The following is a 26,472-nucleotide window of genomic DNA, read 5'->3' as shown; positions in this document are numbered from 1 at the left end:
TCTTGTTAACAAATTATAGTTTTGGCAAGTTGGTTAGGACATCTACTTTGTGCATGACACAAGTAATTTTTCCAACAATTGTTTACAGACAGATTATTTCACTTATAATTCACTGTATCACAATTCCAGTGGGTCAGAAGTTTACATTAATTTGACTGTGCCTTTAAACAGCTTGGAAAATTCCAGAAAAGGATGTCATGGCTTTAGAAGCTTCTGATAGGCTAATTGACATAATTTGATTCAATTGGAGGTGTACCTGTGGATGTATTTCAAGGCCTACCTTCAAACTCAGTGCCTCTTTGCTTGACATCAAGGTGAAAATCAAAAGAAATCAGCCAAGACTTCAGAAAAAAATTGTAGACCTCCACAAGTCTGGTTCATCCTTGGGAGAAATTTCTAAATGCCTGAAGGTACCACGTTCATCTGTACAAACAATAGTACGCAAGTATAAATGCCATGGGACCACGCAGCCGTCATACCGCTCAGGAAGGAGATGCGTTCTGTCTCCTGGAGATGAATGTACTTTGGTGTGAAAAGTGCAAATCCCAGAACAACAGCAAAGGACCTTGTGAAGATGCTGGAGGAAACCGGTACAAATGTATCTATACCCACAGTAACTGCACATGGGGACAAAGATTGTACTTTTTGGAGAAATGTCCTCTGGTTTGATGAAACAAATAGAACTGTTTGGCCATAATGACCATTGTTATGTATGGAGGAAAAAGGGGGATGCTTGCAAGCCGAAGAACACCATCCCAACCGTGAAGCACAGGGGTGGCAGCGTCATGTTGTGGGAGTGCTTTGCTGCAGGAGGGACTGGTGCACTTCACAAAATAGATGGCATTATGAGGAGGAAAATTATGTGGATATATTGAAGCAACATCTCAAGACATCAGTCAGGAAGTTAAAGCTTGGTCACAAATGGTTCTTCCAAATGGACAATGACCCCAAGCATACTTCCAAAGTTGTGGCAAAATGGCTTAAGGACAACAAAGTCAAGGTATTGGAGTGGCCATCACAAAGGCCTGACCTCAATCCTATAGAACATTTGTGGGCAGAACTGAAAAAGCGTGTGTGAGCAAGGAGGCCTACAAACCTGACTCAGTTACACCAGCTCTGTCAGGAGGAATGGGCCAAAATTCAACCAACTTATTGTGGGAAGCTTGTGGAAGGCTACCCAAAATGTTTGACCCAAGTTAAACAATTTAAAGGCAATACTACCAAATACTAATTGAGTGTATGTAAACTTCTGACCCACTGGGAATGTGATGAAAGAAATAAAAGCTGAAATAAATCATTCTCTCTACTATTATTCTGACATTTCACATTCTTATAATAAAGTGGTGATCCTAACTGACCTAAGACAGGGAATTTTTACTAGGATTAAATGTCAGGAATTGTGAAAAACTGAGTTTAAATGTATTTGGCCAAGGTTTATGTAAACTTCCGACTTCACCTGTATGTTTTGGAGGATTTCCACAGGAAATAAAACAACCTCTGTATCATAACTCAAGGCGAGACCCAGATGCAGACACAGGAGGCAGATGGTTGGAGTCTTAGATGTTTAATAATCAAAAAGGAGTAGGCAAGAGAATGGCCGTGGACAGGCAAAAGGTCAAAACCAGGTCACAGTCCAGGAGGTACAGAGAGGCAGGCAAGCTCGAGGTCAAGGCAGGCAGAATGGTCAGGCAGGCGGGTACAGAGTCCAGAAACAGGCAAGGGACAAAACCGGGAGGACTAGAAGAAGGAGAAATAGCAAAAGCAGGAGAACGGGAAAAATGCTGGTTGACTTGGACATACAAGATGAACTGGCACAGAGAGACAGGAAACACAGGGATAAATACACTGGGGAAAACAAGTGACACCTGGAGGGGGTGGAGACAATAACAAGGACAGGTGAAACAGATCAGGGTGTGACACTCTTTCTTCCACAGGAATGTTGAGGACTCCATCCTTACAGCGTCAGAATGTTGTCTGAAAAGGTTATCCAAACACAGAGGTGCCTCAGTGGCTATGATGTTTGTCCACATTACAAGATGTTTCCATCTGGACTCAAATAGCTTCCTACCCAGAGACCCTCATTGTGTTGGCTCTGTGTGTTACGTCCCTCCGGATGATATACCTTCTGGTGTCACTGTGTCATGTCAGCTATGTCACCTATCCCCAAATAACTTTGTGATTTAATTTCCCATACATTCAAGGGTTGAGAGTGTGCCTGTCACATCATTCCGACAGGTCCTGTTCCATTACATTTTTAGGGCTGATAGCCACTCAGATAAACCTGCATGCCTCCACAACACCCACTAAAGAGCTTCATCAGAGTCAATCTATGGAGTTGAGTTACTGTGTGTCCAGTTCTTGTTAGAGGAGATGGTGAATAGATGCTGAGTCATGAGTGGGCTGAGGGGGTGAATAATGAGGCAGAAGGAGAATCATGAGGACAGCAGCTGCAGCAGGTATTTCTCTGGCAGAGAGCACTGATCTAGCTAGCATCTGTCTCTATGCTTCTAACCCAGGGGTCTCCAACCCAGTTCCTGGAGAACTTCCCTCCTGTAGGTTTTCACTCCAACCCAGTTCCTGGAGAGCCACCCTCCTGTAGGTTTTTACTCCGACCCAGTTCCTGGAGAGCCACCCTCCTGTAGGTTTTTACTCCGACCCAGTTCCTGGAGAGCTACCCTCCTGTAGGTTTTCACTCCGACCCAGTTCCTGGAGAGCTACCCTCCTGTAGGTTTTTACTCCCACCCAGTCCCTGGAGAGCTACCCTCCTGTAGGTTTTTACTCCGACCCAGTTCCTGGAGAGCCACCCTCCTGTAGGTTTTTACTCCGACCCAGTTCCTGGAGAGCTACCCTCCTGTAGGTTTTTACTCCCACCCAGTCCCTGGAGAGCTACCCTCCTGTAGGTTTTTACTCCGACCCAGTTCCTGGAGAGCCACCCTCCTGTAGGTTTTTACTCCGACCCAGTTCCTGGAGAGCCACCCTCCTGTAGGTTTTTACTCCGACCCAGTTCCTGGAGAGCCACCCTCCTGTAGGTTTTTACTCCGACCCAGTTCCTGGAGAGCCACCCTCCTGTAGGTTTTTACTCCGACCCAGTTCCTGGAGAGCTACCCTCCTGTAGGTTTTTACTCCGACCCAGTTCCTGGAGAGCTATCCTCCTGTAGGTTTTTACTCCAACCCTGTTCCTGGAGAGCTACCCTCCTGTAGGTTTTTACTCCGACCCAGTTCCTGGAGAGCTACCCTCCTGTAGGTTTTTACTCCGACCCAGTTCCTGGAGAGCTACCCTCCTGTAGGTTTTTACTCCGACCCAGTTCCTGGAGAGCTACCCTCCTGTAGGTTTTTACTCCGACCCAGTTCCTGGAGAGCTACCCTCCTGTAGGTTTCTTCTCCGACCCAGTTCCTGGAGAGCTACCCTCCTGTAGGTTTTTACTCCCACCCAGTCCCTGGAGAGCTACCCTCCTGTAGGTTTTTACTCCGACCCAGTTCCTGGAGAGCTACCCTCCTGTAGGTTTTCACCTCAACCCTGTTCCTGGAGAGCTACCCTCCTGTTGGTTTTTACTCCGACCCTGTTCCTGGAGAGCTACCCTCCTGTAGGTTTTTACTCCGACCCAGTTCCTGGAGAGCTTCCCTCCTGTAGGTTTTTACTCCAACCCAGTTGTAACCTCACTGATTCAGCTTATCAACCAGCTACTTATTAGAATCAGGTGCACTTGATTAGGGTTGGAGGAAAAACCTAGACGCTTGCTCTCCAGGAACAGGGTTGGAATAGGGCCTTTGGTGAGAGGTCTAATGCTTTAATATTTCATCATTTACGTCCGCTGAATTCATATTCATTAATAAATAGGCCTGTTTAATTTTGTCTGGCTTGCCGTTCCAAATGAAATGGAATATTGATTTAATTTAGTAGCCCCCAATTGTAGCTAGCTAGGGATCTTATCATACCACCGTTGGCAGAATAAAAGGTTATGGAAACATTATTATGCACTAGTTTCAGAGCACCTGTATACACTCAGTGATATCCAGCTACATCTGAGACTTAGGCCCAGTACTCTTTAACCTCAACCATTGCTTGCGTTTACTGGATTAAACACTTGCCTTGCAGCGTGGCGAAAGATGCTTGCCAAATTGGCGGCTTTCATCTGGGTTTCCCTGTAACTGGGTGTTCAACTTTAGTAGTTCTGTCGTATTGAATATCTTGTTTTTCAATATATGGATAAAATTAGGGCATGATTTGATAATATCAAACACTTCTTCAACCACAGAGCCAGGGTGTCAGAGCAGTCCTCTGTGGATCCTAGGATTGTAGTCTACATGGCTGCCCTCAGAGTTGAGGACGAGGCATGTCCAATCTGCTATGGATCTAAATCTCTTTTGAAATGAAATACGTGTTTAGATCCTGACACAGCATGACTGTCTCTCATACAGCTAGAGTCTTTATGAACGGGCTGTAAGGCTGATCTGATCACACTCCTCAGTGTCTGCTGGGGCAGAGCAGGACCCCACTGTCACTACAGGCCAGGGGACTCCTGTTGACATAAACACTGCATGGGGGGTGTTCCTTTCTTGTCTGGATGTCATGAAATGGCCTATGTGAGTGTGCACATTATCTGTAGTGGAATAGGCTGATTCTGACTCTGTCTTTTTGTTTTTTCCCCACAGATCGCGAAGACCAATCAATCCTTTGCACGTGAGTATCCTACTACTCTGTTGGGATCATTTCTCTTGACATCCTTTTCACTCACATTTCAGTGAAACATTTTACATGATTGAAAACAGCTTGCTTTTCAAATCAAATCAAATTGTATTTGTCACATGCGCCGAATACAACAGGTGTAGACCTTACTTTACCGTACCAAGTCCTTAACCAACAATGCAGTTCAAGAAATAGAGTTAAGACAATATTTCCTCAATAAACTAAAGTATAAAATAAAAAGTAACACAATAAGATGACATAACAATAACGAGGCTATAATAAAGGGGGTACCGGTACCGAGTCAATGTGCAGGGATACAGGTTAGTCGAGGTAATCAAATGGGGGTAATGACATTGACAAAATGTAACATATCAAAAAATGTGTTATGTGTATATTTCAGTGTTCCACATCAGAGGTCTATTATCAGCCCAGTCCTTTATCTAAACTGCATTATGCTAATGCCCTGATGACGCCTGAGGATGTTCTCAGAGGCCTCTGCTCTGCTCCGTCAGTATGCTAGCTGTCCTGCTCCTGAAACATTACCTCATTAAACTGCCCAGTAAGGCAAACAGATCGCCTCAGCCTGCCAAGTCCTCCTCTGACACCATCTCACAAAGAGGACTCAGAGGGTAGAGGTTGTTTTTTTAAGGTGGGCCGATTCCAGAGGAGACACAGCAGCTTTATGAGCTGGAAAAGTAACCTATCTGAAGCTGAGACTGATGTGGCTGCACCTTAAGTAGGGTCTCAGTGACATGCCCCCTCTTGTCCTTGAGTTCACTTTTGGAGATTTCCTCCATGCAGAGTTGCACCCCAGTCACTCCTTTCAGATTTACAGTCGAGCTCTTAAACTCAGGGAAGAAGGCAGAACAAGCCTACAGTATGTGGGAGTGAAGTGAGCAGCATTAGCATCTGTTAGTTGGTCAGAATGGGAGTTATACTGAAGTGATTTGCCAGGTCCTGCCATCCTGCTGGTTTTCAATTATGGACTAGATATAAAAAGCTTTATGATGTAGTTATGGAACTAAGTTGGCCTTTGAGGAACTTTGTGCAGAGTACAGGGAGTTATGAGTGTGGTTTGGTACACAGTCTTCAAACAATTACGCCCCCTGTTGGCCTGGATACTACCTGCCGAGTGCTTGAGTGCTATATGCCAATGATCTCATTTAGACCCTCCCATTATCACAGAAATAAGCACACCAATCTTACACCATCTTATAAAGTTGCCATGTCCGATCAGAAACCTACTCTGTTGTACTATCTGAGAGAGAATCCAGTCTCCCTGTCGTTGAAAACCAGTGAGAACTGGTTTACATGCCAGTCCACATGATGAGTAAGTAATTTGGTTTACAGAACAGGAAGTGATCCACTGGGCCACAGACCTGTGGAATCTCTCACCTTAAGAGTGTGACACACTGATGCAAGAGTCACAGGCCTCACACACTGATGACCTGGCTACCTTGTGCTTGAACAAGAAGAGTGACTAATACAGAAAGTCAGTCTGCTTGGAATGAAGAAAAGTATGTCCCATGCCCAAATCTGATGTTGTCATTTCAACCTACAACATCTCACTGTTCTCACAATTGTAATGTGACATCAAAATAATCTGAAATGGCATTTGATTAACATATATTACACTATACCCCCACACCACCAATATACAAAGTGTAGAGGAGGAGACTCGAATTGAGTTGCACTCTGGCCATTTATCCATTAAGCCAGCATTCTGTGTGGAGAGCTAATAGCTGGCTATGGTAAAGCCACGGGTATGTGGCTGAGTGCTGGGTCTGGAGGGGAGTGAGAGTTGGGTCCTGGCGGAGCTGTGGACGTCCCTGTCATTAGAGCCGTGCCAAAAGCAGAGCCTAGAAACCCTGGAGACCTGCCCAGCCAACCACAGGACCCTGGAGTTAAAATCAGACAGAGCAGAGCAGGCAAAACAAACAAACAGTATCAGACTCTCTAGTCTATAGTATGTCCCAGGGCTGAGCAGAGCCATCCCATCTGACATGATGAGCCTATGGGCTGGGCTGGGTCATTTATGTATTTTGACTGTATTTGGTTGAGATTATATGTGGAAGCCTTCCAGGAAGCTTGGCTCTGTCTGGCAACCAAAGGCACATTTATAACAGTAGACAAAGGGTTATATAAGTATTTGCTGGAAGTGTTCAACAGTGCTGAAATGTTATTTATTTTATGAGGCCTGCTTGGTAGTAGATTAGACCAGTTTCTTTGCTCTCCCTCATCCCTCCACTCCCCCCTCCTCTCTCTCTCCCCATCCTCTCTTCCTCCTCTGTTTTATCTGGTGTGTATTGGTCCTGTCTGTCTCCTCCACACAGAGGCGAGTCGGGTGCCGGCAAGACAGAAAACACCAAAAAGGTCATCCAGTACCTGGCCCACGTCGCCTCGTCACACAAAGGACGCAAAGACCACAACATTCCTGTGAGTGTTTCCATTCCCTCCTTCCCTGTTCCCTTACTGAACTCCTCCTGTTAAACCCTCCAATGTGTCCATGCTGGACCCAAAGGCAGAGGCTGTACCACAGTGTGTACTCAACTGACTTCGAAACAATATGTTCTAGTTTAATGACCCCTGATGCTAATGGCTAACGTAGCTCCTCTAATAGAGTCTAATCAGTTTGTTGTTGTGTACCACCTTAACCTGAACGGTCTCAGCTCTCGCTCCGTGGTGCTCAGTGCCATTCTGTCAGAGCCAAATGTTAGCAGGATAATGTTAGCCACCAGTAGGTTCACTGCTTATGGCTTGTGTTTGACATAAGCACCTCCAGGTCTAACCCTTCCCTTTGTTTATTACCTGAAACAAACAGCCCGAATCCCCTAAAGCGTTGAACAAGCTCCAGGCAAGTGTTTCCCCACTTTCTAAAACAGTTGTGCTCAGTTTGGATGTTTTTGCATGCCCTTCCGAATTCAAACTGTACTGTCTTTCCCATGAACTTATCTCTGCTGGCTACGGTATATGTGGTATTTGTTTATGCTGGCAAAACGTTTAGGTCTGCTATCAAACCGACAGACTTGTATTAGATTGTGTTTTATCAGTTGTTTTAGGTTTATTTTAAGGAAATGCCCAACACTGTCAACATACAGTAAACCTTAAAAAGTGAAACAAATATTTTGTCATTTGAAACACAGTGGCTGTTCATTTCCTGTGACCTTACAATAACTAACCCCATATGCATGTGCTGTTTGTGGTTAGGTTCCAGTCATATCTATCTTTGTCATCCCCACTTTGAATGTCCATGGCAATGAGAGGATTTGGTGTGAACTGTGGAATCACATCAGACTGTGGCTTTTCAAACCCTCTGCCACGACAACCCTCTAATATCTCAGCCATTCTCCTTTATTCATGCTAGCTTTTCATTTGATTAGCTCAGGACGCCTTTGGCATAGCTTCAAATACCTTTCATGCACGGTTAATGCCCACGGCCACGCTAATACTGTTCGTGTCCGTAACAACACCTGAATCCACACAGTGGATTCCTGTCCTACAGTACAGTCTGTGAGTAGCTGTTGCTTTTGATTGTTCCTAATCAATAAGCACATGGTGGGTCAGTGATGTGGGAATGCTTTGCCCTTCCTATCTCCATCGCGATCCTCACTTGGACATCTTGGGGAATGAAATGAAGCTACTATTGTCTCTCTGCTGCATAACATGGGCATGCTTCAGTAACAGTGGAGGCTCACCTGGGACTAATACACCGCGCAGAATGTTTCAGCTTGATTCATGATCAACTGTTCCCCCACAGAGACTTCTAACATTACAGCATTCTTTCCAACGGAATACTCCACTGTGGATACTTCTGAGTGTAAATTAGATATTTACTGGCCCTCATTGTTCCCCCACTCAGTTTGCCCAGGAGCTATTTTTCTTTCCCAAAACCTTTTTTTTCCTCTCTGTAAAGCTATGCTTTGCTGAAGCAGATGCTGCTACGATTAAACACCCCCTAAAAAAATGTACACTCACCCAGGTTGTGTATATGTACTACACAGTGTTGATGTGTGGCGTTACCCTGGCTGTAACTGTGTACCTGGGTCCCTGGGCCAGAATACACCAGTCCACTACAGCCCACTGCCATCACACACCACGCTGACTCTGTGTCCAGTTAGGGTCCCTATGAGCACGGGCCAGACAAATGTGGAGCGAGGGGATGATGGGAGGGAGGAGAGGGGAGGCTGGAGGCCAAGTAGCAGCTCTGATAGAAGAGTGGACCCCAGACACGCAGTAGCCAGGAGCTTGGGGCTTTTTCAGTGGGGCAGAGCAGTGGAAGTATTGCATTGATCTGATACAATGTGTGCGCATTAGGGAGGTATTGTGCAGTGTAGTAGGTAAAGGATAAGAGAGGGAGTGAAAATGTACACATGACCCTTCCCTAGCGTCCAGCCATCAGCAGAGAGAGGTTTGACTGGAGCAGCTCTCTGACTCCAGACAGTGGGAGGAGGAACTCAATACCTCCATGTGATCTGTACAGTTTAGATCTGATTTCCACCCAGAGTTGAGCTCCTGAAAGAAAAATAGTCCTCACGTCATGTTCTGCCCCGCCAGGCACCCCAACTCCAGTCTCATTCCACTGGAAATGATTTATATGTGGAGTCATTGTGCTAATTAAACACAAACTACCCCGGTGATGCTCCCTTCTCTTACATTGACATGTTTAACTATTCAGAAAACATTTTGTCAAGACTGTGTCTTGTCTGGAACCAGGGTTTTAGTGTATGTATGCTCTGTAGTGCATTTCTCAAACTCTAGAAACCTGAGTTATAGGATGCGCTTCAGGGTTGGCTGGGACACATCTACACGGTAGAGGCTGCAGTATGTTTAAGTGGGCCAATCCCCAGTCCTTCTGGCAGCAGCCCTACTTCTCTCTGCACCACTCTCTCACTAACCCGTATGTAGACTGAGCCTGTCCCACATATCTGTGGTGGGGCTGGGCAGCGCTAACCCCCCAACCTTTAAAATCACAGAAAGTTCTGGCCCACCGGGTCAACAAAAACCAGGCCCCAGTGTCTCATCCCCGAAGAGAAACCAGGGCGGTACAGGCTGGCTGGTTGCAGTGCTATTTCTGTTGTGCCAACAGAGCCAGCGCCCTGGTTAGAGAGGGTAAAGTGGGCGAGGTGCGGGATGGTGGAATGCCCCCACCGCTCGCGGATTTGGGAAGTAGCCACCGCCCCTGTCACAGCAGTGCCTCCCGGAAGTGGAGGGTGCGTGTGAGCATCGTCACAACCACAGGAATGCTCTCACCACCCCAAAATCTCACTTTAGTTACTGCAGGCAGTACTGCTTTTGACCCTCTGTCCTCTCTGTTTGTGGTGAAGAAGTAGACTAGTGGCCTCTCAAGCACTGTGAGACAGTTTGCTATGCCCTGTGGCTGGCTATGGCCTGTGGTTGGATATGCCCTGTGGTTGGATATGCCCTGTGGTTGGATATGCCCTGTGGTTGGATATGCCCTGTGGTTGGATATGCCCTGTGGTTGGATATGCCCTGTGGTTGGCTATGCCCTGTGGCTGGCTATGCCCTGTGGCTGGCTATGCCCTGTGGCTGGCTATGCTCTGTGGCTGGCTATGCCCTGTGGCTGGCTATGCCCTGTGGCTGGCTATGCCCTGTGGCTGGCTGTGCCCTGTTGCTGGCTGTGCCCTGTGGCTGGCTGTGCCCTGTGGCTGGCTATGCCCTGTGGTTGGCTGTGCCCTGTGGCTGGCTGTGCCCTGTGGCTGGCTGTGCCCTGTGGCTGGCTATGCCCTGTGGCTGGCTATGCCCTGTGGCTGGCTATGCTCTGTGGCTGGCTATGCCCTGTGGTTGGCTATGCCCTCCAACCTGTGATGGACATGACCAGCAGCAGCATATAAACCTCTGTCTACATGATTCATTCAGTAGGCTTGTATTCACTCTGCTCAATAGCTCGAATTGATCAGTTGGTGTATGTTTGGACATAATATTATTCAACTGTATAATATTCTAAACTGAATAATATTTAGTCCCAGATGTTAATATGAGCATAACACGACCACCACATCTGTTTTAAGAGCATTATGATCAGGCCCTTTGAGGAGGATTCCAGTGCTGCATCATTATGTGTTCAGTCAAACAAAAAGTATTTTTCTCTCCAAAGACTGGTATTGATATTGAGGAATGTATTATTAAAGAAAGCCTCAGTCAAGATTGCACAGAATTTTCGGTTTTGCAGATGAGCTGAACCATATGGTTTACATTTAGTGTTTCTCAACATTGTATGAAATAATTGGGTACAATGTTGTCTTACTGACATCATACTTTTAATGGGTTATTCATTCAGTAGAAATATAGCAGATGCCTACTGCATAACAGAGGTTCCATTCTCACACTCTTTTTACTTCCCGTGTCCACCCTGTGGTGAAAGCAAAGGCACTTGTCCATGCCGATTTAATACATCTTTCATTAGCGGTTCATGGCTGGTTTAGGTGGTGGCGGTATTAACTGGCTGTGTATCACTCAGTTTCTCCCTCACTTTACAGGGCGAGCTGGAACGGCAGCTTCTGCAAGCCAACCCCATCCTTGAATCCTTTGGCAATGCCAAGACGGTGAAAAACGACAACTCGTCACGTTTCGTAAGTTTAAAAAGCTATACTTGGATAAAAATAGTCTTGAATGTGATAGCTGTACTGTGTTTTAGGTACACATTTGTAGACGGTCTATAAACAGTCCCTCTGTGTAAATAGGCATTGTAGGACCTGGCTCTCCAGAATACAGTGAAAAAGTATATGAAGGAACACTGTCTGCTAAAGAGCACGGCAATGTGCTTTCCATCTTCTATAATCCTGGCACTCATACACACACACACACACACACACACACACACACACACACACACACAGTGTATCCCCACTTCCGACCAGACCTGACATTATGCGTCACTGATGTCTGCAGAAGTGATACTGTTCACTCAGTGGGGACTGTGTTTTGGGCTCACAGAGGCCTACAATGTCACACAATGTTTAGAACTGCTGCCTTACAGATTTTGTATCCCTCCCTACAGGGCAAGTTCATCAGAGTCAATTTTGACGTGACCGGCTACATTGTTGGGGCCAACATCGAGACCTGTATCCTCAGAAATGGGAGACTGGGAAGTGAAGGGGGAGGGGATGCAGGAGTCTGCAGATGTACATACATAGTCGGGGTTTGGCTCAAGGGGCTCTGGGATTTGTGCCTCACTTCAATGCAGAGTGCTCACCAGATAGTGGACAGACTTAGGTTCTTAGAGCTAGATATATTCATACTCAGCCTTTGTTTATTCATGTGTAGGTTGACTTTGGAGAATGCTGGTTTTCGTTTTCTAAGATTGAATTATATCTGGTCGTTATGCTTGTGAGAAATGTCAAATTTGTGTCCCTCAAGAATAGCATGTTGTAGAAGATTTGGCGTTGCAGAAGGTATGATTTATAAAGCAGTGTGATTTGTGCTATACAGGCATTCCTCTTTCTGAGATGGTGGTAGTCAAGGTTTCTGGAAACACTGCCTAAATAGCAACCCACTCAGTGGGCATTTCAGTCTCCTGTAAAACTAAGGTCCAGTTGAGCTCTTGCCTGAAGCCCAAAATGGTCGCTCTTTAGACAAAACACCCTGTACTCAGACACAAGTGATCAGAAACACATGACTTTACCGTTTTAGGGCCAGTAAATTATGCCCAGTATCTCTAGATTGGGACCGCATTTAACATATTAAAGTCTATTGAGATTGGCGTTAACAGAAATAAACACTTATTATTTTACAGTATATCATACGAGTGTAGCAAGAAGCAGCAATTCATACCAATCCATTGTATGTTTGAGAAGATTCTGCTAGGCATGGCACAATAACCAGTAAGCCATTTACCAGCACAGGAATGATGGCATTGCTCCATTGGACCTTAACTCCCTGACTACCAGACCTCCTGGAGAAGTCCAGGGCCGTTCGCCAGGCCAAAGACGAGAGGACCTTCCATGTCTTCTACCAGCTTCTGGCAGGAGCCGGGGAGCACCTCAAAAGTCAGTATCTTATACACCATTCCAATTATAATGATTGTCAGTAGTGTCTCTGTAAGAAGAATCACAACTATGTCTTTTATTTTCAGTGTTCTGTGCCAGAAATGGCTCGTTCAATATTTTATATACCATTTATACCATTATTTCTCCTCATGTTATAAGTCTTGGCTGTTTTGTTATAGTACTGGTTTTTGATTTGTCTCCCCCTACCCCTCTCCTCTCAGCTGACCTGCTCCTGGAGGGCTTCAACAACTACCGCTTCCTGTCCAACGGCAACATTACCATCCCTGGCCAGCAGGACAAGGACAACTTCCAGGAGACCATGGATGCCATGCACATCATGAGCTTCTCCCATGAGGAGATCGTATGTGAGTACACACACCCTAGACCATACATGTAGTATCAATGTCTTTCCTTGCCTCTTGTCTGATTCCCTCTCCCTTGTGGTTGCAGGCATGCTGAAGGTGGTGTCTGCAGTACTACAGTTTGGTAACGTTGTCTTCAAGAAGGAGAGGAACACAGACCAGGCCTCCATGCCTGAGAACACAGGTAATGCCATACCCTCAGAGGCCATACATAATCCAACCAACACTCCAGCACTTTGAAATCATCCAGCTTAAGTTTGACCATTTCTCACCACACAGCTGAAAATACATTGTCCCAGTTTACAGTGAGCTTACTCTCTGGGCTGCAAGTCTTCATCATTGATCATCCTCCCACAATATGCTGCTCAGTCTCAAAAACAGTCCACTTGGTCCACATAACTTACTGCAGAACAGCTTCATTAAAATTCTGCTGTAATCAGTATTGGGCCTTAGTGTGAGTCAGCTGGAATCACAACACTAGCAGAGTAGAGTGATCCTTCACCGTTGTGGCTGAGACAAGGATAGCAACGCGTCAGCAGCTCCAGATGTCTGTCCTTAGTACAGTATGAAGTCTGGCAGCGCAGAGGCACTTCACTGAACAGACGTCAGATTCCTCAGAACTCCTGCAGTGACAGTGTCTAGGCTGGAGCTCTTTGTCCGGTTTTTATTAATATAAAGACATGCAGGCACATTGTAGCGGTCCATAGCAGGTATGTTATACCCCGGGGCTCATGCTGCGTGTCTATATTTTACTTCAGAAGGAGATGGCTAGTAGGAATAAATGTGTCATTTTTCATTTCTTTCTGGCTCGTTGCTCTGCATTAATGGTCAGTTTATAACGGTAAGCCATGCAGTTTGGTTGTCATTAGGGAAATGGATGTGCCTCTGCTGAGATTTATCCTTGGTGATTTTTAACTGATGAATCATACATCAGACTGTGGCCATATCCTTGGGTAGGTGGGGTGAAATGAAGCGGTAGTGCTTTACTGAGGTCTTTCATTATATATTCCTGTCTGACATTTCCCCAACTGTTTTGATTTGAGACTGGTTAGGCTGCATACAAAGCTCTCTATTTGTACTGTATAGAAGGCTCTGTCTGTGCCCATCTCCAGGTTGCAACACTGATGGGTCACTAGTAACCCAATGTCCTGTCTCTCCTCCCAGTGGCTCAGAAGCTGTGCCACCTGCTGGGGCTGAATGTGATGGAGTTTACCAGGGCCATTCTGTCCCCCCGCATCAAAGTGGGCCGAGACTACGTCCAGAAGGCCCAGACCAAAGAACAGGTAGGAGCTGTTCTCCAGTTGTCATAAGTTGTACACTCCTGTTAATGCATTCACTAACACTGATCTATGCAGGTCCATGAAGTTGGCCTAAGAAGAAACAGACTGGTACCCAGCAGACTGTCGTCTATCTCTCTCTGGTTCTCTCCTCAGGCTGACTTTGCAGTGGAAGCCCTGGCCAAGGCCACATATGAGCGTCTGTTCCGCTGGCTCGTCCACCGCATCAACAAGGCCCTGGACAGGACCAAGAGACAGGGAGCCTCCTTCATCGGCATCCTGGACATCGCTGGCTTTGAGATCTTTGAGGTAAACTTATTTTCAAGATCATTAATCTCTTGTTGCAGACATATAATCATGTCCAAGAGGGACTGTCTTGTCTTATTGATCTGTAATACTCATCTCTCACATCTCTTTCTCTCCCCATATCCCTCCTCTAGCTGAACTCATTTGAGCAGATGTGCATCAACTACACCAACGAGAAGCTGCAGCAGCTGTTCAACCACACCATGTTCATCCTGGAGCAGGAGGAGTACCAGAGGGAGGGCATCGAATGGAGCTTCATCGACTTCGGCCTGGACCTGCAGCCCTGCATCGACCTCATTGAGAGACCGGTCAGATTTTCATCTTTACACATATAGGTGTATTTTACTCAAGATTATGTCTGAGGAACTTCATCAGATTCTTCTCCTTTCTCTTTGTCTGCAGACCAACCCTCCAGGAGTTCTGGCCCTGTTGGATGAGGAGTGCTGGTTCCCCAAGGCCACTGATAAGACATTTGTAGACAAGGTGCTCCAGGAGCAGGGCACCCACCCCAAGTTCCAGAAACCCCGGCAGCTGAAGGACAAAGCCGACTTCTGCATCATTCATTACGCTGGCAGGGTACGTCCACGCAGAGCCTGGGTCTCAATACACTGAAATGACTTCCTCAGCTCGTCCTCTCATATCCTATCATTGATTGGTGAAAACAAGGTATTTCTGCCATATGAGCTCCCTTTTTCTGGTGAGGGCCTCATTCATTCGAAGAAACTGATTTGCCATTGACATTTTTGTTGCTTTTCCTGGTTAGGGGTTGGAGTGTTGGAAAGATGAAGCAGTGTTTTTGAAATTAGAATTATTGTTCAGCTCCATAATGTCTTGAGAAACATGTTTTCTTTCTGAATGACGTTGTAACCAGTCAATGTTAAAGTGCTGCCTTTGAGGCAGCAGACATGTCTCCACTAAAGCTCTAGTTAACAGGTAATTGCCTTAGCACAAAAGCCCAGTTGTGCTCCCAATCTCCACATCTGGTTCATGTTGGTGTGAGACCGATTTTACACTGTTACGTAATCAAGGATTTTTGAACTTTCACCTCAGTGTGGTCTCCCATCTGCAGAGGGCCTGTGTACATTCCAGGCCAGACTCCATATGAAATAAAGTTTATATCATCTTCATCCATTTTCTTATTAAATTTGTCACACAAAGTTCAGATGTACATTTTGTTCTGGTCACAGCACCAGTAGTCTTCACACATGTTAAGACTTAATAAAAAGGTTTTGTTTCCAGTGCATAAACTCATTTTCTCTTGACCAGGTATCTATTTAATTTGATCAGACATGAAAATCAATGAGACAAGATAAAAGGAAGCTATTTAACACTATGTACTGGTACATATAGCCTGTTTAGCTTAAGTCTGTCTGTCTCTCCTCAGGTGGACTACAAGGCTGACGAGTGGCTGATGAAGAACATGGACCCTCTGAATGACAACGTGGCCACGCTGCTCAACCAGTCCACTGACAAGTTTGTGGCTGAGCTCTGGAAGGACGGTGAGTCCCCCACACTCTCTTCCTGTTTGGACCATGTAGTTGTCACTTTGTTTGAGTCTTGGTTGTTCAGTGACAGTATTGAAGAATCCCCTTAAAACCTGGAACTTAGGACAGTGGCTATGGTGGGAGTATTTGTACACGCTCTCATCCATTAGACTTCTTGTCTGGTTCATATTCAACTGCTTGCTTCTCTGTGATGAGTATTGTCAGCCAAAACATTGTGCGTTTGTGAGGTAACCTGAAATATCCGCTCGTAAATCTCCTCCCGCCTTTTATTTTCCCATTTGGCACATCTACTTGTTTTAAAAAGCGATTGAGTTTCATTATGAGTCATTGGACATCTACAATGTATACAGAAACAACTAATAGAAAGGAAAGGACTGAATTGCTTTGTTTTTGTGCATGGAATATTCTACTAGACCAGTAAAAGCAATATGTCTCTGTCCTTTACAGTGTACACAGCTAATCATTGTTTGTGTGAGTGTGTATGCGGTAACATAATAACAATAAATCTGTATCTGCATGGATGTTTATGTAAAGCTTAATTGTCACTCACATCCTCCCCTCTCTCTGTTTCTGAGCTATAGACATTCAGACCTTTCAGAGAGCCTCTTTCTATGACAAGGCCTCTGGTCTCCTTGAGCCTCCAGGTGAATGCACATGTTGCTGCTGCTCTGTAGGGTTCTTCCTGCTCGCTCACGGCTGCACTCTGCACCCTTAGATGCACCCACCGCCTCTAGGCTTTGCATGACCTGTAATGCACTGTTGCTAACCAAGACAGTACCTTTCAGCGATGCTGGTTTGTCTGGTGCCATTCTGTCTCAGTCAAATCTCAGCTCAGATTGTTTATTTGAGATACCTGCACAAGGAAGCACCAGGATTGATATAATTTGTTTGGAAGAGCCATCGTAGGTAGGACCATGAAGAATACTAGCATGGAGACATCTGCCGGTGTGGAGTAAATGTATGAGGAAAAGCCTGGACATTGCCAGGGCCATGGCTGTTTAATGTGTTCAACACTCACCTGTAAACTGACGTCAGTAAGGCTTGGAGCTGACTGGAGACTGATGGATAGAGACCGACTTCCTCCACCACCTCTTTCTCAGGATATTTTAGCTACAGATCACACTGACTTTGCTGGAATTCATAATCCCTTTGGCATGGGCTAAGCCTGTTTTTTGAGGGTACATTTTTTAGCAACATTAACCTGCATGCCAGATCACTGATCTGCTTTCCATAGTATTTTATTTAAAAAGATAGATTGTGAAATGAAGCTTTGCTAAAATATCACCCTGTAGATATCGGTGAAGCTGATGTGGAATGACAATGATTGAAGGAGAAAAGATTCATCAGTCAGTGTCACTTAACCTTCGCACACACTCCTTAAACTTCTGTCACCCTTAGTTATTGAAGTAAATCAGAGCAGTCACTAAGAGAGTTAAGGGGAGAATATGATTCAAAGAGTTGTAATGATTCAACACTGTTCCTGTTCCAATCAGTTGTCAGTCTTGACCATTGCCATATGGTTAGAAGCCTGGTTCTGGTTCTCCAAACGGATCATGGCTCTTTTCATCTGATGACTTTATCCTTTGCACCATCTATGAAGAATGTGTATGCATATGTCCAGATCCTTTCATAGTAAGGCCAATGAAGCTTACCATGCCAATGAAGCTTACCATGCCAATGAAGCTTACCATGCCAATGAGGCTTACCATGCTAATGAAGCTTACCATGCCAATGAAGCTTACCATGCCAATGAAGCTTACCATGCTAATGAAGCTTACCATGCCAATGAAGCTTACCATGCCAATGAAGCTTACCATGCCAATGAGGCTTACCATGCCAATGAGGCTTACCATGCCAATGAGGCTTACCATGCCAATGAAGCTTACCATGCCAATGAAGCTTACCATGCCAATGAAGCTTACCATGCCAAATTTAAGGACAGCCGACTACACTGTGAAACCATGGTTTCCTAATAAGCCTCTAAAATCACATCAAAGAGGCATGATGCGTCCCTGCCAAGGGAAATACTGACAGACTCCAACAGAGGATTTCTGAAAGATATTTCAGTACAGTATATAGATTCAGTAGTATAGCTCTGGTTTATAGCCCATTGCAGCACTGTCTGTATATGTTCACCCTCGTTCACCAAACAGGTCAATTTCAGCTCGGCTGTGTACCTCATGGAAGGAGAGATGGCAATTACGTGTGTTCATAATTGGAATTGGTGGATGAAAGATATATTACTTTGGGGTTTTGTTGTGCTCTTTGTGACATATCCTTCTCTCTGAATACGGAAAGTCATTTATCCCCCAATGTGTTTGCTCTAGTGTATGATAATTAACACATCCTTTGGTAGCAGTATTTTTCCTTTTATGTTTTTGTTAAATCAGATGCATTAGATTGTGTCATTTAATAACATTGATACACCCAGTAGGTGTTCCATTTCCATCTAGTTCTTGTTTTGAAAATGATATCGCTTCTTAACTATACAGTGCCTTCGGAAAGTATTCAGACCCCTTGACTTCAACCCTTATTCAGCAATCTACACACAATACCCCATAATGACAAAGCAAAAACTGTTTTTTAAAAATATTTATTAAAAATAGAAAACAGAAATACCTTTTTTTCAGACCCTTTGCTAAGAGACTCGAAATTGAGCTCAGGTGCATCCTGTTTCCATTGATCATCTTTGAGATGTTTCTACACCTTGATTGGAGTCCACCTGTGGTAAATTCAATTGATTGGACATGATTTGGAAAGGCACACACCTGTCTATATAAGGTCCCACAAATGACATTGCATCTCAGAGCAAAAACCAAGCCATGAGGTCGAAGGAATTATATGTAGAGCTCCGAGACAGGATTGTGTCGAGACACAGATCTGGTGAAGGTTACCAAAAAAATTCTGCAGCATTGAAGGTCCCCAAGAACACAGTGGTCTCCATCATTCTTAAATGGAAGAAGTTTGAAACCACCAAGACTCTTCCTAGAGCTGGCTGCCCGGCCAAACTGAGCAATCGGTGGGAGAGCGCCTTGGTAAGGGGGGTGACCAAGAACCCAATGGTCACTCTGACAGAGATCTAGAGTACCTCTGTGGATATGGGAGAACCTTCCAGAAGGACAACCATCTCTGCAGCACTCCACCAATCAGGCCTTTATGGTAGAGTGGCAGACGGAAGCCACTCCTCAGTATAAGGCACATGACAGGCCGCTTGGAGTTTGCCAAAAGCCACCTAAAGACTCTCAGACAATGAGAAAAAAGATTCTCTGGTCTGATGTAACCAAGATTCATCTCTTTGACCTGAATGCCAAGCGTCACATCTGGAGGAAACCTGGCACCATCCCTACGGTGAAGCATGGTGGTGGCAACATCATGCTGTGTGGATGTTTTTCAGTGAAAGGATCGAGGCAAAGATGAACGGCGCAAAGTACAGAGAGATCCTTAATGAAAACCTGCTCCAGAGCGCTCAGGACTTCAGACTGGGGCAAAGGTTCACCTTCCAACAGGACAACAACCCTAAGCACAAAGCCAAGACAACGCAGGAGTGGCTTCGGGACAGGTCTCTGAATGTCCTTGAGTGGCCCAGCCAGAGCCCGGACTTGAATCCGATCTAACATCTCTGGAGAGATCTGAAAATAGCTGTGCAGCAACACTCACCATCCAACCTGACAGAGCTTGGGAGGATCTGCATAGAAGAATGTGAGAAACTCCCCAAAGACAGGTGTGCCAAGCTTGTAGCGTCATACCCAAGAAGACTCGATGCTGTAATTGCTGCCAAAGGTGCTTCAACAAAGTACTGAGTAAAGGGTCTGAATACTTATGTAAATGTGATATTTCAGTTTTTTATTTTTTATACATGAGCAAACATTACTAAACACCACCTGTTTTTGTTTTGTTATTATGGGGTATTGTGTGTAGATTGATGAGGGGGAAAAAACGATGTAATACATTTTAGAATAAGGCTGTAAAGTCAAGGGGTCTGAATACTTTCCAAAGGCACTATATTAGTAATACTCTGAGGAATGCCTTTTTATCCTGGAGGTTGTTTTGTCTGTCCTAAATGGAGACAGCCAACTGGTCTCTAAAGGAAGGTGAGCTGCCACACACCACATTGAATAGTAACGTCTCTTCCCTTCAGTTCCCCTTGATCTCTGCAAAGAACATTGCCTCATATATTGATGCTATCTGAATATGCAAACAAGATGGTATTGTTGATCTTTTTTCTCTGTATTCCATGGCAAGAACAACCACTGATGTAGCTAGTCTATTTACATTCAAATAAAACCAATTGACTGCGGTTTATGTAACGGTGGGGGTGGAAAGGTCAAATACAATGGCTGTGCTGTTCTTGGAAAAACAGCTGTATTATGAACATGTTTTGAGTTTAGTTGGATTAGTTTTTGCAATAGCTTGGTTCAGTCTTGTTTCCTTTGTCTGCTTTTAATGAACATGTAGTCATGCTAGGGCCAACCGCCCATCCCACCCACTCTGGCTGTCAGTCATGTTGTTTACATGTTACGCTTAGAAGCCCTCATCTGTCCTGGTCATGTCTCTAGTCCTTTGCTGCTTGATTATACAGTATATATGTTTAGTTCACGCACCAGTCACCCCTCTACCAGCGTCTACCCATCTAACTCTACCCTTGTCTCCTGTCCCTCTTTCTTCTGTCAGTGGACCGTATCGTGGGTCTGGACCAGGTAGCAGGGATGAACGAGACGGCCTTCGGCGCAGCCTATAAGACCAAGAAGGGCATGTTCCGTACGGTGGGCCAGCTCTACAAGGAGTCTCTCACCAAGCTCATGGCCACTCTGAGGAACACCAACCCCAACTTTGTCCGCTGCATCATCCCCAACCACGAGAAGAGGGTGAGCAATGAGCAGCACACTAACCTCCCCCTTTCACTGACCACCAGTCCCTCCCCCCTCTGCCCACTGTATCCCAGACTACAGCCCCTCCACCACCCACCAGAACCCCTGCAGCCCAGACTACAGCCCCTCCACCACCCACCAGAACCCCTATAGCCCAGACTACAGCCCCTCCACCACCCACCAGAACCCCTATAGCCCAGACTACAGCCCCTCCACCACCCACCAGAACCCCTATAGCCCAGACTACAGCCCCTCCACCACCCACCAGAACCCCTATAGCCCAGACTACAGCTCCTCCACCACCCACCAGAACCCCTATAGCCCAGACTACAGCTCCTCCACCACCCACCAGAACCCCTATAGCCCAGACTACAGCTCCTCCACCACCCACCAGAACCCCTATAGCCCAGACTACAGCCCCTCCACCACCCACCAGAACCCCTATAGCCCAGACTACAGCTCCTCCACCACCCACCAGAACCCCTATAGCCCAGACTACAGCCCCTCCACCACCCACCAGAACCCCTATAGCCCAGACTACAGCTCCTCCACCACCCACCAGAACCCCTGCAGCCCAGACTACAGCCCCTCCACCACCCACCAGAACCCCTATAGCCCAGACTACAGCCCCTCCACCACCCATCAGAACCCCTATAGCCCAGACTATAGCCACTCCACCACCCACCAGAACCCCTATAGCCCAGACTATAGCCACTCCACCACCCACCAGAACCCCTATAGCCCAGACTACAGCCCCTCCACCACCCACCAGAACCCCTGTAGCCCAGACTACAGCCCCCACACCACCCAGCAGAACCACTGTAGCCCAGACTACAGCCCCCACACCACCCACCAGAACCACTGTAGCCCAGACTACAGCCCCTCCACCACCCATCAGAACCCCTGTAGCCCAGACTACAGCCCCTCCACCACCCACCAGAACCATAGTAGCCCAGACTACAGCCCCTCCACCACCCACCAGAACCCCTGTAGCTCAGACTACAGCCCCCACACCACCCACCAGAACCCCTGTAGCCCAGACTACAACCCCCACACCACCCACCAGAACCCCTGGAGACACACTCTGCTACCAGGCATCAGTGGGCCCTCTGCCTCCATAAACAACAGCTCAGATGGAAGGCTGGAAATGAAACAATAGCAGAGTGGAGAGTTATGGGCTATGTGGTAAGTGTTCCCTAATGTATTCCAGGGGATTTAGACTAGACACGCTTGTTTCTGTAGCGCATCCACAAATGGCTGTCATAAATGGATGGTGAAGAGGATATAGACACTGGTTGTTTTGGTGCGAATGTGTTCAAGTAGTTAGTCTAGTCCCTATGCAATCCTAATTGTAGAATGTCATTTTGCATAATATTACACAAATATATTTGAAGTAACATAGTTTCCCTATAAAACATGTTCTGGATTACATTTTAAAAGCTGAATGAACAGTAACAGCATTTAGTTGTTATTGGTTTAGAATAATCTTCTTTGCATGAAGTTTGGTACTGTACTGTACCTCTCCCTAACCTCTCACTTCATGCCCCTCCCTCCCTACAGGCTGGTAAGCTCGACCCCCACCTGGTTCTGGACCAGCTGAGGTGTAATGGTGTTCTGGAGGGGATCCGTATCTGCAGACAGGGCTTCCCCAACCGTATTATCTTCCAGGAGTTCAGACAGAGGTACAGTACTCACTGTACACGCACCTTATACGGACTATTTATGTATTTCAACCCAATTGATAAGTTCCTGTGTTTTCTTATTTGAGAGATATATTATAGAGGACAAAGTAGTATTGGTTTCCCATTGCCCTGGGTGTTGTGCTTTGATTATTTCATGGAGCTGTTCTATTTCTGAACAGTGAGGCTTCTGTAAGATCTGAGGCCTCTCACGTCTCTCCTCACACCCTGGTCCTAGTCAACATGGAGGTGTGGTATAATGACCCAGGGCCTTTACACATTCATGTCCACTCTGTTGCCAGGTATGAGATCCTCACGCCCAACGCCATCCCCAAGGGCTTCATGGATGGCAAGCAAGCCTGTGAGAGAATGGTGAGGATTTGTGTGTCACTATTTTACTGTGTTTAGCACATTGAATACTTGGGAGAGGCACTTTGTCCTTTTACAAGCTAGAGCACGGTAAGCATGTTAAATGTATATCGACTTCATAAACACCCATGACATTATCTTTCCTTAGTATTTATAGGGCATCACTTAAATGACACTGTTTATTATGATTTGGCCTTCCTTCCCTGGATTTAAATCTATGACCCATTTTCACTCCAGATCCGAGCCTTGGAGTTGGATCCTAACCTGTTCAGGATTGGTCAGAGTAAGATCTTCTTCAGGGCTGGAGTGCTGGCTCACCTGGAGGAGGAGAGAGACCTGAAGATCACTGACATCATCATCTACTTCCAGTCTGTCTGCCGGGGATACCTGGCCCGCAAGTGAGTTCTCTATATGTAATGGCCTTACCTTTCCTCAATTCCTTCCTTTCGTGACCACTACAACACTTCTTAGGACAGAAAGATGCCACAGATATATGTTGCCTTTGACCTTCTTGGTCAGTATGTCTGACCATGTGTCTCCCCTCTCTCTCCTGACAGGGCGTTTGCTAAGAAGCAGCAGCAACTGAATTGTCTGAAGGTGCTTCAGAGGAACTGTTCTGCCTACCTTAAGCTGAAGCATTGGCAGTGGTGGAGACTCTTTACCAAGGTGGGCATGTCTCCCATTACAGTACACTATATCTACTGTATATGGCTAATCTGTCTTTGTATCACCAGCATTGTCGAGTCTCTCTATATAGCTATATGATAAGGCTCCTAGTCATCTACTTTTGAACAGTGGCTGACCCCAGGTCTGTGTTCTGTCCCCCAGGTCAAGCCCCTGCTGCAGGTGACCAGGCAGGAGGAGGAGATGCAGGCCAAGGACGATGAGCTTGTCAAGGTGAAGGAGAAGCAGACCAAGGTGGAGGGAGAACTGGTGGAGATGGAGAGAAAGCACTCACAGGTCAGTGTCCAGTCCACACCAACTATAGCAGACTACACTCTTAGAAAACAAGGTGCTATCTAGAACGTAAAATGGTTATTTGGCTGTTCCCATAGGAGAACCCTTTGAATAACCCTTTTTGGTTCCAGGTAGAACCCTTTTGAGTTCCATGTAGAACCCTTTCCACAGAGGGTTCTACCTGGAACCCAAAAGAGTTCTACCTGAAACCAAAAAGGGTTTTACCTACCTTTTGGAATACATTTTTCTAAGAGTGTAGACCCTAAGGATCATCCCTTTATGAACTTCAATTTGCATTGTACCATTCAGTCCATTATGCCCATGTTTGCATGGTGTAGCTGATTGAGGAGAAGAACATCCTAGCAGAGCAGCTGCAGGCTGAGACGGAGCTGTTTGCCGAGGCGGAGGAGATGAGAGCCCGTCTGGCCGCTAAGAAGCAGGAGCTGGAGGAGATCCTTCATGACCTGGAGTCTAGAGTGGAGGAGGAGGAGGAGAGGACCCAGGGCCTGCAAAGTGAGAAGAAGAAGATGCAGTCTCACATCCAGGTACTGATGAGACATGGAGACTGCAGAGTGGAAGCTTGAGAAGATTGAACATGGAAGTGGACCCAAAACATTGCTACCAGTTACCTTCTTAATAAATGCTGTGATTTGTTCTTCCAGGACCTGGAGGAGCAGTTGGATGAGGAGGAGGCTGCCAGGCAGAAGCTGCAGCTGGAGAAGGTGACAGCCGAGGCCAAGATGAAGAAATTTGAGGAGGACATCTTGCTCCTGGAGGACCAGAACTCCAAGTTCCTAAAGGTGAGTGGAGATGAAAGGCAGTCTAGGGTTGAGAAATATTGGACCTTACTAACATTATGCTGCTGGACTTTACTATTATTATAAACAACCTGACTCCTCTTTCCCCCTTCAGGAGAAGAAGCTCCTGGATGACCGTGTGAATGAGATGATGTCCCAGCTGACTGAGGAGGAGGAGAAGGCCAAGAATCTGAGCAAGACAAAGAACAAGCAGGAGGTGATGATGGTGGACCTGGAAGGTAGGTGTCCTTTTACCTATAAGGTCTCACTAGTTATAGATAGTGAGTCCAGACACTTTAACACCATCCATCTCCTTCCCTTCTCCCTTCAGAGCGTTTGAAGAAGGAGGAGAAGACACGTCAGGAGCTGGAGAAGGCCAAGAGGAAGCTGGATGGAGAGACCACAGACCTGCAGGACCAGATAGCTGAGCTGCAGGCCCAGATAGAGGAGCTCAAGGTGCAGCTGGCCAAGAAGGAGGAGGAGCTGCAGGCTATACAGGCCAGGTGAGTGAGTGAGTCCATAGCTGGATGGAAGCCACCTGGAGATGTAGTTCAGCAGTCTTTTGCCATTGGAAGGTGTTTGACTGCGAGGGAAGTCTGATTCTTTGACTGTTTTAGACTGAAGTAATTATCACATAGCTGTATAGCTCCATCATCAAATTCCCTTCTATTTTAATTGTCTCAACACCTGTCTTTTATATGCCATATTTAACAATGGTAGGTCTACAGTTGGCCAGATTTGCACCGGTAATCTTGTAATCTGACTATTAAAACCCTATGAGCGTTTACTATTTTTATGCCCTCTTGTCATGATACGGTGCTGACCAGACCACCCAGCAGCTATTTATTCAGGAGATCTCACTGGGTTGGAATGTGTAAATGTTGGCCCCACGTCTAGTCTGTGTTGATCACTGGCCATTAAAAACACTCCGCTCTTTCAGGACCAACTCACACACTCAAAGGTAGTGACAGAAACAAGGTATCTGTGTTTATTTCAGGATATATTGTCTGATACTGCCACCCAGTGGAAAATACATGCATAGCAACTTAGTTCAACTGTCCAAGCATAGGCCTATGACTATTTGGGGTTCTTTATACTTGTACGACAATGCTTTATTTTGCATCCTAATTAAGAATTTAAAATGTGTGTGTGTGTGTCAGGGGAGACGAGGAGGTGACACAGAAGAACAACGCCCTGAAGCAGGTACGGGAGCTACAGGCCCAGTTGGTAGAGCTGCAGGAAGACCTGGAATCAGAGAAGGTCTCCAGGAACAAGGCTGAGAAGCTCAAGAGAGATCTGAGTGAGGAGCTGGAGGCCTTAAAGACTGAGCTGGAGGACACCCTGGACACCACCGCAGCCCAGCAGGAGCTCAGGACCAAGCGTGAGCAGGAGGTGACGGAGCTGAAGAAGGCCATCGACGAGGAGACCAAGAACCACGAGGCCCAGATCCAGGAGATGAGACAGAGACACTCCACGGCCCTGGAGGAGCTGTCCGAGCAGCTAGAGCAGGCCAAAAGGGTGGGTAGCTTCACAACAACCGCATGGTCATGTTTAGTCAGAGAAAATGTTTCACTTGGATGAGGTAGTTGAGGTAGTACTTCCTCTGTTTACATTTTTATTTTTTTTCACAAACGTAATCCAAGGTTCCGCTTCTGCCTT

General features: G+C 46.1%; 1 protein-coding gene across 2 annotated transcripts in view; it reads left to right on the top strand.

Moving 5' to 3' along the window:
* The window catches only part of LOC106601199 (myosin-10), a 62,271-nt gene that overhangs the window by 29,029 nt on the left and 6,770 nt on the right, over nt 1-26,472 (top strand). Inside the window, exons 4-27 of one of the 2 annotated variants that reach the window (XM_045720409.1) lie at nt 4,654-4,681; nt 7,021-7,123; nt 7,509-7,541; nt 11,185-11,277; nt 11,706-11,769; nt 12,595-12,693; nt 12,915-13,058; nt 13,144-13,239; nt 14,220-14,338; nt 14,489-14,641; nt 14,773-14,946; nt 15,041-15,214; nt 16,023-16,137; nt 20,815-21,008; nt 22,572-22,693; nt 22,993-23,062; nt 23,297-23,457; nt 23,617-23,725; nt 23,888-24,019; nt 24,355-24,561; nt 24,679-24,816; nt 24,929-25,052; nt 25,145-25,316; nt 25,974-26,331. In XM_045720409.1, coding sequence (XP_045576365.1) covers nt 4,654-4,681; nt 7,021-7,123; nt 7,509-7,541; nt 11,185-11,277; nt 11,706-11,769; nt 12,595-12,693; nt 12,915-13,058; nt 13,144-13,239; nt 14,220-14,338; nt 14,489-14,641; nt 14,773-14,946; nt 15,041-15,214; nt 16,023-16,137; nt 20,815-21,008; nt 22,572-22,693; nt 22,993-23,062; nt 23,297-23,457; nt 23,617-23,725; nt 23,888-24,019; nt 24,355-24,561; nt 24,679-24,816; nt 24,929-25,052; nt 25,145-25,316; nt 25,974-26,331 — 3,182 coding nt within the window. The remainder of the gene's footprint in view (nt 1-4,653; nt 4,682-7,020; nt 7,124-7,508; nt 7,542-11,184; nt 11,278-11,705; nt 11,770-12,594; nt 12,694-12,914; nt 13,059-13,143; nt 13,240-14,219; nt 14,339-14,488; nt 14,642-14,772; nt 14,947-15,040; nt 15,215-16,022; nt 16,138-20,814; nt 21,009-22,571; nt 22,694-22,992; nt 23,063-23,296; nt 23,458-23,616; nt 23,726-23,887; nt 24,020-24,354; nt 24,562-24,678; nt 24,817-24,928; nt 25,053-25,144; nt 25,317-25,973; nt 26,332-26,472) is intronic. The other variant, XM_045720410.1, reaches the window with a different exon arrangement.

Source organism: Salmo salar, chromosome ssa06 (assembly GCF_905237065.1).
Source record: "Salmo salar chromosome ssa06, Ssal_v3.1, whole genome shotgun sequence".
Lineage (NCBI taxonomy): Eukaryota > Metazoa > Chordata > Actinopteri > Salmoniformes > Salmonidae > Salmo > Salmo salar.
Note: the sequence above shows the minus strand (reverse complement) of the source record. Positions and strands in the feature narration are given on the sequence as shown.